Genomic DNA, 14556 nt, shown 5'->3' on the forward strand with positions numbered 1-14556 from the left:
AAAACCATCAAGAACACCCAGTCCAAGGGATTCCAAAGCACCATTAATTATATGCAAAATTGCACCAGTACAATTCAATGCAAGTATGACACTCTCTGCCTGCATCTGTAGAAAGTATGATTTAATAGATTTAAGTAATGTCTTCCCTGCAAATAATAAAAACATTTAACTTGGTTTATGACAAGCATCCAACTAATATACAAGGCTCTCTATAGGAAAACACAACATCCATGACTTAGGTAGCCAAAAGTTGAATCAAATCACACGTTTAATATCTTCCTAAAGCAATATCTTGACATGTATTCAAGATATTTGTTGGATATTAGAAACAACTTCTGATCTATTTCTTAACAACATCTGTAATTTTGAGCACAGATATTACCAAAGCATAATCAGCTTGAGACATAGGCAAATAGGCACCAATATGGAGACATAGATGCCAATCAAATTTGAGTCCATGAGCAGATGAATAAGATAAAACTAATATATGTATATATCAAAAATTGAGAATGTTAAGAAGGGGACAGAGGTTTAGTCTTTGTTCCTATAATGAATTTTCCTAGTAACTGTGATCCAAACTCAAAAGTGAAGAACAAGATTTGCAAAAAGAAAAATATAGATATCAAACATGACATTTCCAACTAGAAAATGCAACTCCAAAGTAACTAGCCTTAATATACGATACCAGTACTCTGTAGGGCTGCCATGATAGGAAAAGACTGATCATTTTGTGCCCCTGCAATGCTCGTAGTATTCCTCCCTTTCAGAGTCATATAAAACTGCAAATTGGTAATGGGAATGTGGAATTTGCAGATTAAACTCATCCTTGAGAAGATTGAGCTACAACTTATTAGTGAACAATACAAATTTTGAGAACATTGTATGGAAGCCATAAATATTTAACAAACTCTTCCCTCAAACCCTCATAGGCATCAGATTTATCAATTGTCTGAAATTTTTTAAGTGATGATAGCATCAATCTTAATTCAAATTCACTTTGACATTTTGCATATCTACAACTGGAAGATGAATTTATCAGCCCCATCAAGACATCCATCTTCTTATTATCCCTGTTAAATGTCCAACAATTCTTGAAATTATGATTAAGCTGCATTTGGCCAGCAGATTGAGTGGTCTATAATAATTATGCACTTCTATTTATATTAGTGCTGAAGGACCCAGACTGACCTCTAATTTCATGTTGCATGAGAAGAAAGGTTGCGTATGGCTCAAAAACATCACAAGCACTTGTTGACGTTACCATTGCAAGCAAGAGCTCTAATTCAATCAACTCTGAATTCTGAAGTTCTTGTAGAACTGATGCTCCTATGCCCAACTCTTCATGCCTAAAAAAACTGATAAGAAACAAATCAAATACTTGTTTTCAATCTATGAACTAGACAATTTAACTATGTAGAGATTTGTAGTGCCTATCTCCCTCAATGATTTTGGATTAGTTCAAATTCTTAATCGAAATGAAATGAAATATATGATGTGCAATAAAATGGAGGAGAGCAGAATTTTCATATTTAAGATTTGCATTTGCCGATTTTGTCCTTCCAGAAATAGTTTACAGAATATTAGGTTTATAAGATCTCCAAAAGATTGTTTCTTTGTCTCTATTTTCTCTACTAAATGAAGTTGTCCTTTCACAAGTACAAATGTTCACAGAATGCAAACTAGAATCAAGGAATGGTGTGGAAAATTACATCCAACTGCATTGTAAAATTTATAGATGAAGAGCATTTAAACACCTTAAGTAGCTTAAATGATGGGATTCATTTGCCATCATTATACAAGAAGGCACATAATTGAAGCATTGGCTATCAAAATATGACCAGACAATCTAAACAGGGATGATGGATGGATCTTAAAGAAAAGTTTGAAAACCTATCATCGATAAAATTAAGAGTCATAAAATCTGTTCAAAATACATATGCAATCAAAACCAGGAGTTCATGTGTCAAAGCTATGAAATCTGTTCATCAATTCACTTCCATAATTTTCTTCATGAGCTATCCTCGCATCTTCCCTTCATGCTTCAATAAAGTCAATATTTATGGATTACAATTTCTTTATAGCAATCCAATCACACTTGGATTTACGAGGGATCCATAAATATGACAAATGTAAACATCACCTCAAAGTGAAATTGTATCTTAATTCAAGACTAAATCCTATACTTTTGTAAATGATACTTCAAATCGTAAGTAAACTAGAATTGTTTGGTATACAAAGTAAACAAATTATCCAAGATTTCTATATCACCACAAAATTAAAAAATCTACAGTTTAAAAGAATCTCAGCTGTAAAAACAACCTTGACTTAACCTCTTTATTAAATCTACCATGGTTCATCCAGCCGAAAGGAGAATGAAAAATAAAACTTGATAGGCAATAAACTTGTTGAGCACACAGATTGGTAGGGTCATCAAACAAAAAAAACTAAGTATCAGAAAAAAGTCACAGTGATCTGTGGTGCCTTTTAAAGTTCGGACATACTTCAAATTTAGCTTTAAAAAATAAATCCCAAAACTTATGTAATCAATATTCATTAGGGAAAAGCCAAAACATGGGAACTTGTTTTAATGAATGAGCTCAAATGCATTTCAGGCCTATATCCTATGTTAAACTATATCTCTAGAGCTGTCTCTTTTCCATTTTGGAGAGGAAATTTTGCCGAAGATGGAACAATTATTACAAGTTAAAAACTCCAAGATTCTCATTGAGATGAAAACAAAAAATAAAACAAGACAAAGAGTGGTTCTTTCCCTATTGGTTAGAGAGTAGTACTTGCACTCACACAGTTTATCAATGTTAGAGGTAGAAAATTAAAAAAAATCTATGGAAATGTAAACAAACGAGGTGATGCCTCTTACCCTTTTGGAGAGAAGAGTTTGTACAGTTTATCAAGAGCCAAAAATTATAAAACTATCATGGAGATGATAATAAACTAGGATTGAGTCAAGGGCTGCTTTTGCTAAAGCTCTCATAGTTCATCAAGAACCTAGACCGATATGCTTTGGATGCTTAGTCTCTATTTTTATACCTCAAAGCCTCCTCTTGGTTGAGGCCACCTAAGTGTCTTTCCTTTGTGAAACATGAGGCACGATCCCCCATCTTTAGAAGTTTGGTGTCCCATCTTGGAGAAATCTTTTCATAGAAGCCTCATGTTTAAGACATTCACTCAGCTTTTTGTCTCAGTCTATAGTTTTTCTTTGTCCTCATCTCCTATCATTTAATAGAAGATGAGATTGGCTTTATGCATTTTTAGGATTCCCTACTTCATCATATTTAAGTTTTTAACCAGGTATGTACATAACAATTTTACTACTTTCAATTATCATAGGTAGTAATATTAGAAAATTTCTTAAAATAAGTCTAAATTTTTTATTTACGATAAGTAAGGTAATACTAAAATATATATAAAAAATGGTGATTTTTATGATCCATGAAGTTATTATAGAAAAAGAGAAACAACATAAAGACATAGCAAAACAGTGAGGGGCCTCTATGCTATATAAAACCAGATTATCACAAAACCCCTAAAACTGACTAAGCAGAACAGACTTATCTGATCAGCAACATTCAAAATAGTACCACTATGGATATGCACAACAGTGTCCATGATAGTATAAAAAAATAGTAAATGGTAAAATTGATAATCTACTTATCAGCAATATAGTCTAAGGAACCTGGAAAACATAATATTCGACTGAGTCTTTAAACAGATAAATAGCTTCAACTTGAAGTGGAGAACAAACAAGACTAAAGCAAACATAGGAACCATTAGAACATTTCGAGGCCTTCAACAAGGTTCCAATATTTCTCCAGCTCCTAAAGCACCTCAAGCCAGGTGTCCAAATTTCCTTCCTTCAGGTGGTCATGGCCCATGGGTATTGGCTGCATTGTATCTGAGCTTTTGGAGATGCCTCCTGATCTTTGATTTCGCAGTGGAAGTGCAATTACAGCATTGTTCATGATTCCATCTGTGATTCGGACAATAGAGTCCAAGGCTCTGTCAATGGCCTGGCCTTTCTCAGCCAGATTTCTTTCCAGCCGATCCAGTCACTCCACTGTTCCATTTAGAGGGTCCAACCTGGTCACCTCGTCTTCCTCCATCTCCTGAGTTTCCTCACTATTGTGCTCCTCTCTTTGAGAATCACCAGAATAATCATTATTCACAATATCATTAACTTGGTAAGCCTTTGTCATAGTTTGTTGTTCGGACAAATTTGGGGCAGTATTAACTTGGTCCTCTTGTTCTTCTCATAAGTTGTTGAGCTATCTTCAGAAGAAGAATCCTCTTCATCAAACATGATTTTTTTCTGTTTGGAAATGGGATTCATTTTGATCTTTGGCAAGCCTTGTTGACCTTTGGAAAAGAAACAGCTCTTGAGCTCAAATGCATTTCAGGCCTATATCCTATGTTAAACTATATCGATACTAACTATATCAAGTATATAAGGTCAAGTTTTTGTATAATAAGCAATCTGATGAGCGAACTTGCTAATGTATTTGTACTACGTTGTTTATGAAAAAGGTAGATTTCTATGGTCAGGTTGATTAGATTACAATTATAGCGAACTGTTCAAGCATAAAGTGCTGCTATTTAAAATTTTGGATTGTCCATCTAGAAATCCCATCGGTGCCCTCACTTCAACTCCATTCATGTTCATGCTAAATGAAAAATACCAGAAATAAATCAGCACATCTCCTCCAGTGTGTGCAACATTACTGCTTGGAACATATAGGAGTCAATATATCAAACTATATACCACATCGAAAGTGAACTAGTAATATGTAATACACTATTTCCAAACCGTTCATTATGGCACATAAAATATTAGAGATTTGGTAAAGGGTTGGTTGCCAATTTTGACTAGGCAAAAATTGAACTTTAGATCATGTTAATTAGCTATAGATGAAGTGGTACCAAATTGAAGTTGATGATACTGATGCATAAACTAATATTAAAGTGATATGTTGGAATAGTTAGGTGAGTTTTTAAAAAATGTTGGGAATATAAAAGTATTTGATTGGCTTCCTTTTAAGCATTAGATTGTTAAAAGATTTGTTTTTAACTGAAGTGTGTTCGCAGATTGTAGAAAAAATTGAGCACGGTTGGTGGCTTGGCAAGTTAAGAATTAATAAAGTATTAGAAACCCTGCATATTGAGATGATGTCTATAGTGCTACGCAACGTGTTGAGCATGTACAAGAATGTTGAGGACATGCTAGACAAACATATTGAGATGATGTCTATAGTGCTACGCCACATGTTGAGCATGTACAAGAATGTTGAGGATCAAATACTTTGATATTCCCCACATTTTTTAAAAACACACCTAACTATTCCAACATATCACTTTATTATTTGCTAGTTCTCTTGTACACATACATAATAAAGAATGTTCTTGATTTCAAAAAAAAAAAATTCCGAAAACAATTAAGAGTTATCATTACAAAAATGATGAAGATGAAAGGACTACTAAACATTTTATACTGAATTGATGAAGTTATTTAACTGATAACTGAATCGATTGGATTTATATATCTATAGTTACATATTCTCTCTATTTTCGACCATTTCTATTATTGGTCCGCTTCTCTTTCTAGATGTAAATTGTAAGATTTTTAAAAAGATTAATAATAAATGAAATATTAGTATGTTTTGATTTGTAAAATGTTATATTATTTCATAAAACATATATATTTAGAAACTTTGAGATATGAGAGTCATGTAAATATTACAAATTTATACTTATATTTGATTAAATATTAAAATTGATAAGAATTATTAAATATAAAACGTAAAACGAAAGGTATTACTATGATCAAACAGTCATAAAAAATAACTCATGACAGAAATTCCAAGACTATAAATTTTGGAGGAATGAAACTTAAAGATTGTTAAAAATATATTTTAAAAATAAAACAATTGTAAAACTTAAAATTGGAAGTGATCAATTAGAATGAAGCAAATGGGAACTTTAGTTCTCTGGAAAATGCAAATATTGACTTTGTAGTCAAATAAGTCGGAAATAATTTTGAATTAATAAAAAAAATATTAAAAATTGTTGCCCACAATCTAGAAGCCTGTATATATACGATTTGCTATAGTACTGGTATCTATGATAGTAAGAGTCTGTTTTTCCTTATGCAAAAAAGATATCTATGACAGTAAGATTCCTCATTTATTATTTAACCTTGAATCTAAGTGCTAAATTCCTTATATGTGTGTACTTATACAAAACTATTCACAAGTATTGAATAAACTATCCATAAATAAGTAAAGTATCCATTAATTGATTAACGAACGTGATAGAATTTGAATACATGTGCATGTGAGTTGAGTTTCTTTGAAACCTATCAATGCATTCTCCGTCCCCTTAAGCACCATGATATAATCAAACTTTTTAATTTCTCATTTTTAAATAATCAAATTCTATTGGTTAGCCCCTGCTAGCCAAATTTTAAATGGGAAAATTGTTTAAACACGTCTCCAGTAGAAACAGAGACCTCATTGAAACATTGCAATTACAAACCAGAACCAACACCATTACACTCTTTATTATATATAGAAAAATACAAAATACATACAAGCCACAGTATGTTTCAAACTAGAAGATGGTCCACACACAACTCATTATAAGATGAAACAACCCAAAAAAGCTTCATTTGCTCCTCAATTCTCTTTTTCTCCCTCTTTGTGGTTTCCAGGGAGCTTCTCTTTGATCTTTTCCATCAACCCTTTCTTCTCTCCCCCTTCTTCTTCAGCCTTCTCATGACCCTCTTGTTCTTTCTCTTTCTTCTCTCCATGAAGCTTCAATCCACCCTTCTTTCTCTTCTTTTTCTCTCCCTTTTCATCCTCTTTGTAGTTTCCAAGGAGCTTCTCTTTGATCTTTTCCATCAACCCTTTCTTCTCTCCCCCTTCTTCTTCAGCCTTCTCATGACCCTCTTCTTCTTCCTCTTTCTTGTGTCCATCAAGCTTCAAGTTTTCCTCCTTTTTCTTCTTCTTCTCTCCCTTCTCATCTTCTTCCTCATCGCTCGACTGTAAACACATTCATTTTCATCAGATCAGAGACCAAACTGTGTAATCATTTCATCATGCCCAAGTAAACAAACTTATGATATATTATAGACAGGGGAAGATTGAAGGGAATGTGCAATCTTGAACGAATAGCAATGCAAGTAACAGAAATGATGAATGTAGAATGTGTTCATGAAGTGATCAAATTGAACAGTTTAGCAAAAAGCATGATCTTCAAGGAAATGTATAATGAAAAAGTCGTTAATTATTGTTAGTTGGACAATTGTTATTTCTGATCCGGAAATAGCAGCACTATTTATGGGTAGCTTTGACAGTTGTTCGTCCTTATCTATGAATAGTGGTTGTATTTATGGGTGGTTTGGACAGCTGTTTGTCCACTTGCCAAAAATTAGTAAATGGTTATTATTTACTAATTTTAGTGATTCCTTTTGGACACTTTGCAACCAATTCTATTATTGGCTGTCGAGTTGTCTTAATCTCAGCCGTTGGTTAGATTTAATCTCGATCGTTGGTTTACCAACAGGAGTAGTATAGAAATGGGCCATTGGGTTATTTGGAAGAGAAGAAGCTTTTGTGAAGCGGTTTGCAGTGTTAGCAAATAGTCTTCCAGTGTTAGCAAGGGTGCAGTGTTAGCGTGGGGATAGCAGTGGGGAATATCAACGGGAGAAATTAGGAGGTTGTCAGAGTTCTGCCAGTGAGAGGCAAGGAATTTTGTATCTCTTGATTTGCTGAAGTTTAATATAATTCCTCATCTGTAGAACTAGTTTTCCCTTAGGGGTTTTATCCAGGGACAATTTATCTGAAAATATTGTGTTCATTGTGTTGCGCATTTCTTTTCGTATTTTATAAGTGAAGTTGCAGTTATGTTATTCTTCAATATTAGCTGGGAATTTATTTTCAGTAGTTTAATAATCATTTGTGATAGGAGATTAATAATCAGTGACTGCAATAGTTTGATTTTTCACATGGTATCAGAGCATTGTTAAGGGTAGAAGAGTTTTGCCCTAGGAAAGAAATTTTGATCTCTTTAGATTTATTATTGCTTTAAACCCTTGAGATGGCTTTAGCTGGTTTGAGAGATCAGGATAAATTGGATGGTGCCTCAAATTTTGGTGTCTGGAAGGCCAGAATTTCTTTATTGTTGGAAGAGAATGGTATCAAGGATTATGCTACCAGTGGTGTACCTGTACCAATGGATGCAACACAGCTTGCAACATATAGGAAGGACGATGCCAAAGCGAGAAGGATTATCCTTGATGGTGTCAAGGATCATATTGTTCCACATATCTCGGAGCTAGATACAGCAAAGAAGATGTTGGACGCCATTCTAAATCTGTACGAGAATGCTACCACTAATAGGAAGTTGATTCTTAGAGAGAAGCTAAAGAATACCCGGATGAATCAGGGAGAAGACGTCACAAGTTACCTCACCAGGCTTAGACTTGTCAAGGATGAGTTAGCAGCTGTTGGAGATAGCCCTAGTGATGATGAGCTAGTGAGAATAGCCCTAAATGGGTTTACTAAACAATGGAGTGTCTTTGTTCAAGTTGTCAGTGGACGAGATACTTTATCGAGTTGGGATCGACTATGGACTGATTTCACTCAGGAGGGCTTTAGACTAAGTCTTGTCAATGGGGCCAACAAGAGTCAAAAAAATGAGGTGGAACAAGAGAACGTTGCCCTAGCGGGTAAAGGGAAAGCAAAGAAGGGATCTAGCAAAGGATCAAATTCACAAAGTGAAAAGAAGAAGAAGGACCTTTCCAAGGTCAAGTGCTTTGGATGTCATGAGTTTGGCCACTATGTCAGTGATTTCCCAGAGAGGAAAAAGGGTAAGAAGCAGGTGGCAGCTTCAGCAAGTGCAGAAGAACTCTCTAGCAGAATGGAAGATGAGTTTGCACTCATAGCTTGTATGGTTAGCTCAACCTCACAATGTGTTTGGTATATAGATAGTGGGGCATCATTTCATATGACAGGAGTTAGAGAGTACTTCTCCAGTTACAAGGAGGAGGACACCAACATCCAGATTTCTATGGGAAACTTGTCCAAACTCAACCCTGTTGGGAAAGGGACTGTTCAGTTTTAGAGGGAGAATGGAAAGATAATTCCTCTTCATGATGTGTTATATGTGCTGGGCTTAGGTATGAATTTGATTTCTGTATCTGTTCTTCAGGATAGGGGGTATAATGTACTCTTTAGAGGGACACATGTGTTGATTAAGCACAAGGATTGGAAATCACTCATAACTATTAGAGTTAGGAGTGGTTTCCTTTATAGATTGCAGTTTGATACTCCTAAGGCACTTATGAGCAACAATAATCCTAGAGATCTTGGAGGGCTATGGCATAGGAGGTTGGGCCATATTCATCATGGAGCACTTAGATTGCTTCGTGAGACCATGACAGGTGTTCCAGAGGTGAGCACAGAGCATGACGATGTATGTAAGGGATGTGTGTTGGGGAAGTTTGTGAAAGCATCTTTTCCAAGGAGTGACACCAGATCTAAGGGTGTTCTTGATCTAGTACATTCAGATGTTTGTGGACCAATGTCAACGAAATCTCTCAGAGGATATGAGTACTATGTTACTTTTATTGATGACTTCTCTAGAAAGACCTGGATATACCTCCTGAAGACTAAAGATGAGGTTTTCAGTCAATTCCAAGAGTTCAAGGCTCTTGTGGAGAACTCGACAAGAAAGAAGATAAAGGTTCTTCGGTCAGACAATGGAGGCGAGTACAAAGGAAATGTCTTCCAGGAGTTCTGCACCAGAGAAGGAATCAAGAGAGAATGGACTGTTCCTTACAATCCACAACAGAATGGAGTTGCTGAGAGGAAGAACCATTCTATATCGGAGGCAGCAAGAGCTATGCTACATGACCAGGACATGCCCCGTTACTTATGGGCAGAGGTGTGTAATACAATAGTCTACATTCAGAATAGAGTTCCACACAAGGTGCTAGGAAAGATGACACCAGAGGAGGCTTTCACAGGGAAGAAGCTAGATGTTAGTCACTTCAAGATATTCAAGAGTTTGGCATATTGTCATATTCTTGGAGATAGACGTACAAAGTTAGATCAGACTGCAGAGAGGGGGTACTTTGTTGGGTACAGTGAGACCTCAAAGGCATACAGGATTTTCATTTCGGGGACTAAAAGAGTTATTGTCAGACGGGATGTCAAGTTCATGGAGGACAAGGCATTCAAGAGATCCAGAGATTTGCCAGCAGATGATCAGAGTGAGCAGCCAACAGAAGCTCCAAGACCAAGTCAAGGGCATCAAAGCTCAAGTACAGTTACTAGTACGAGGTTAGACTCAGTTAGTGAAGATTCACAGAGTATGGAGCAACAGGTGCAACAGAAAATGCATCTAAAAGACTTAGAGGTTGACATTTCATCCTCTACAGTTGGCAGCAGGAACCATGTGGTTCCAGATACACAAAGGGATACTCAGGAGTTTGTGGGAGCTCCTAGGAAGAGTACTAGACAACGAAGACAACCAACCAAGTTCAATGACTATGTGGCATTAGTTAGTCAGTTGGTAGATAGTGAGCCTTCTAGCTATCAGGAAGCTGCAGAACATCAGGTATGGTGAGATGCTATGGTTGAGGAATATTCTTCAATAATGCAGAATAATGTGTGGGAGGTAGTACCTAGACCAATAGATAGGGCTATAGTTGGATCACGTTGGACCTTAAAGATAAAGCACGGTGCAGATGGTAGCATCGAGAAATACAAGGCTAGGTTTGTGGCAAAGGGGTTCTCTCAGAAGGAGGGAATAGACTATGAGGAGACATTTGCTCCAGTTGCCAGGTATACTTCTATACGAGCTGTAATCTCACTTGCAACACAGATGGGATGGCAGATCCATCAAATGGATGTCAAGACAACATTCCTCAATGGTGAGTTGAAGGAGGAGGTATACATAGAACAACCAGAAGGCTTTGTAGCACACAACAAAGAGACCCATGTGTGCAGATTGAAGAAAGCATTGTACGGACTCAAGCAGGCTCGTAGAGCGTGGTATGAGCGCATTGATACATACTTGCAGAAAATGGGGTTTGTGAAGAGTGAAGCAGATGCTAACCTCTACTACTTGATGGTTAGGGGTGAGATTCTCATTCTAGTTCTTTATGTGGACAACCTATTTCTTACAGGTTCACTAGGGCTCATAGTGGATTGCAAGAGGAACCTTGCAGAAGAGTTCGAGATGAAGGATTTAGGACTTATGCACTACTTTCTAGGCATGGAAGTGTGGCAGACAGATGGGGAGATTTTCCTTGGTCAAGGGAAATATTGCATTGAAATCTTGAAGAAATTCGGGATGGAGGATTGCAAAGCCATGTCTACACCCATGATCATGAATTGGAGGAAGGTAGATACATCTAAGGAGAAAGATGTAGATCCCACTTTATATAGATAGTTGATTGGTTCGCTTATGTATTTGGTCAACACTAGACCAGATATAGCATTTGCAGTAAACTCTCTTAGTCAGTTCATGGTTGAACCAAAGAGAATGCATTGGATAGCGGCTAAGCATGTGCTACATTATTTGTGTGGTACAGTCGAGTATGGGATCATATATGTTTGAGGTGAAGGTATCAGGTTGATAGGCTATACTGACGCAGATTGGGAAGGAAGTACAACAGACAAAAGGAGCACTTCAGGGTGTTGTTTCAGCTTGGGATCAGGAGTTGTATCTTGGTTCAGCAGGAAGCAGAAGTCTGTGGCTCTAAGTTTAGCAGAAGTAGAATACATAGCAGCTAGCATGGCAACATGTGAAGCTATATGGCTTTGGAAGTTGTTAGTAGCCTTGTTTGGTCAGAAGGTTGAGACTATTGTGATAAATTGTGACAATCAGAGTTGCATCAAGTTGTCTGAAAATCCAGTGTTTCATGATAGGTCTAAACATATAGATATCAGATATCACTTCATCAGAGATTGTGTACAAAGGGGAGTTGTTCGACTAAAATACATACCTACAGATGAGCGGGTAGCAGACATTCTGACGAAGGCTTTGGGAAAGGCCAAATTTATCTTCTTCAGAGATAAGATGGGTGTCATGCAGAACATCTTCCTCGCTAAGAGGGAGTGTTAATTATTGTTAGTTGGACAGCTGTTATTTCTGACCCAGAAATAGCAGCACTATTTATGGGTAGCTTGAACAACTGTTCGTCCTTATCTATGAATAGCGGTTGTATTTATGGGTGGTTTGGACAGCTGTTTGTCCACTTGCCAAAAATTAGTAAATGGTTATTATTTACTAATTTTAGTGATTCCTTTTGGACACTTTGCAACCAATTCTATTATTGGCTGTCGAGTTGTCTTAATCTTAGCCGTTGGTTAGATTTAATCTCGGTCATTGGTTTACCAACAGGAGAAGTATAGAAAGGGGTCATTGGGTCATTTGGATGAGAAGAAGCTTTTGTGAAGCAGTTTGCAGTGTTAGCAAAAAGTCTTGCAGTGTTAGCAAGGGCGCAGTGTTAGCGTGGGGATAGCAGTGGGGAATATCAGCGGGAGAAATTAGGAGGTTGTCGGAGTTCTGCCAATGAGAGGGAAGGAATTTTGTATCTCTTGATTTGCTGAAGTTTAATATAATTCCTCATCTGTAGAACTGGTTTTCCCTCAGGGGTTTTTTCCAGGGACAATTTGTCCTTAAATATTGTGTTCATTGTGTTGCGCATTTCTTTCCGTATTTTATAAGTGAAGTTACAGTTGTGTTATTCTTCAATATTAGCTGGGAATTTATTTTCAGCAGTTTAATAATCATTTGTGATAGGAGATTAATAATCAGTGACTAGAATAGTTTGATTTTTCACAAAAGTGGTGTCTAGAGTAACTCTTGATTTAACCAAATCTAAATCTTGATAAATGCATACAACAGCTTCCAGGTTCTCAGCCTCAAAATAGAGGAAGCTATAATAAGATTTAACCAATAAAAGTATGTAAGGTAGGAAGAATGTCAATAGAATGCAAAAAATTGAAATATTTAGTTAGGCAAAAGGTGGAACAAAATGCAACCAGATCTATAAGGAAACCTATAAAGATGAAGGGATTTGGAACAAAATGCAACCAAATCTAAATCTTGATAAACGCATACAACAGCTTCCAGGTTCTCAGCCTCAAAATAGAGGAAGCTAAAATAAGATTTAACCAATAAAAGTACGTAAGGTAGGAAGAATGTCAATAGAATGCAAAAAATTTAAATATTTAGTTAGGCAAAAGGTGGAACAAAATGCAACCAAATCTATAAGGAAACCTATAAAGATGAAGGGATTGTGATCTGTTGGTCAAGTTTTAAGAGCACTTCCAAAAGCCAGATAAAACACAAAAAAGAAGAGACCATAACAAGATAGTTGAGGGTTTGGATACCCTGACCAAGAGGGGCTCCATAATTAGTTCAGCTATTGGGTAATACAAGCACTTGAGAAGGGTTAAAAAATTGATTCAAATAGATTATATCAAAGCACGTTGTTATTCCATCTGATGTATTCAACTTAGAAATGAAAGCATTGATGGGCAAAAGAAACTTACAGAGTTTGAAGAAGAGTTGTTGCTGTGATGCAACTTTCCCATTATTCCCCCTTGTTCTTTCTTCTCCTCGCCTTCAACATGGAATTTCCCCTCCTCCACGTGGCCGTGAGACATTGGCACAGGGGGAGCCTAGCCTACGCCAATGTGGCCGTGGGAGAGGGGGATAAGGTGAGCTTTGCCTATGTGTCCTAGCTCATGAGGAGGTACACCCGCCATGTGTCCCTCCACGACACCACCATGCTGTTGATGTGTGTCCTCCTCTTTCTTCTTCCCAAACAAGCCAAATAAACCGTGATCCTGATGCTCTGCTGCATTTGAATCCGCCATTGTCAAGAAATTGAGAAGCTTCTCAAGAAATACAAAGACAAAAAAATATCAAGATAGAGACAGATGTGTAGATAGCTCAAAAAGTTGGGTGGAAAATGAGTGTTGAGTGAAGGCCAATTTATAGGATTTCACGAACGACTGACGCGGCTTGCTGGGTCCGCCATTACCATCTCAGGCTGACGCATGGCATTTATATGTTGGTGAAATAAATGTTAACATCACATGGATAAGACGTGATGTTTGTTTGATAACTCTCTTCTTTTCCTAGGAATCGGTTAGGCTGTAGCAGAATGGAAATTTACGACAAAATCTAATATTGGCAAGAAAAGTTGTTCGGATATTGATGCATAATAGCTTACACAAAGAGTTGGTTCCCATTTATGTCATTTACATTTTAATTGTAGCATTTTATCTTGTGCTTTAAAAAAAAATTTAAAAAAATTATTATTATGCTTTGTTCTTTTATATTCCCTTGGTTCAAATCTTGAACTTCTACTATGGTCAACTTCAAACTAGGGTTTAGATTAAATCTGGAGCACCACTTGCAGACTGCTGGCCTGAATCTATTTTATTGTGTTAGAAGCAGATTGTTTGTATATTGATATATTAATGTTTCCAGCATTACAGGTTGGAGTTTAGTAATTCTTAG

The 14556-nt window shown here is 36.5% G+C and overlaps 1 protein-coding gene across 1 annotated transcript; it reads right to left on the reverse strand.

Moving 5' to 3' along the window:
- Window positions 1-6686: 6686 nt before the first annotated feature.
- LOC149528545 (uncharacterized) lies at window positions 6687-13698 on the reverse strand. The gene is made up of 2 exons (XM_089810632.1): window positions 13581-13698; window positions 6687-7052 (listed from the first exon to the last, which is right to left on the reverse strand). Exons 1-2 carry the CDS (start codon window positions 13692-13694, stop codon window positions 6687-6689), a joined length of 480 nt encoding a protein of 159 aa, XP_089666758.1. The 5' UTR covers window positions 13695-13698.
- Window positions 13699-14556: the final 858 nt, after the last annotated feature.

This window comes from Cupressus sempervirens, chromosome 11 (assembly GCF_028749045.1).
Source record: "Cupressus sempervirens isolate cs-2001-9-10 chromosome 11, ASM2874904v1, whole genome shotgun sequence".
Taxonomy (NCBI): domain Eukaryota; kingdom Viridiplantae; phylum Streptophyta; class Pinopsida; order Cupressales; family Cupressaceae; genus Cupressus; species Cupressus sempervirens.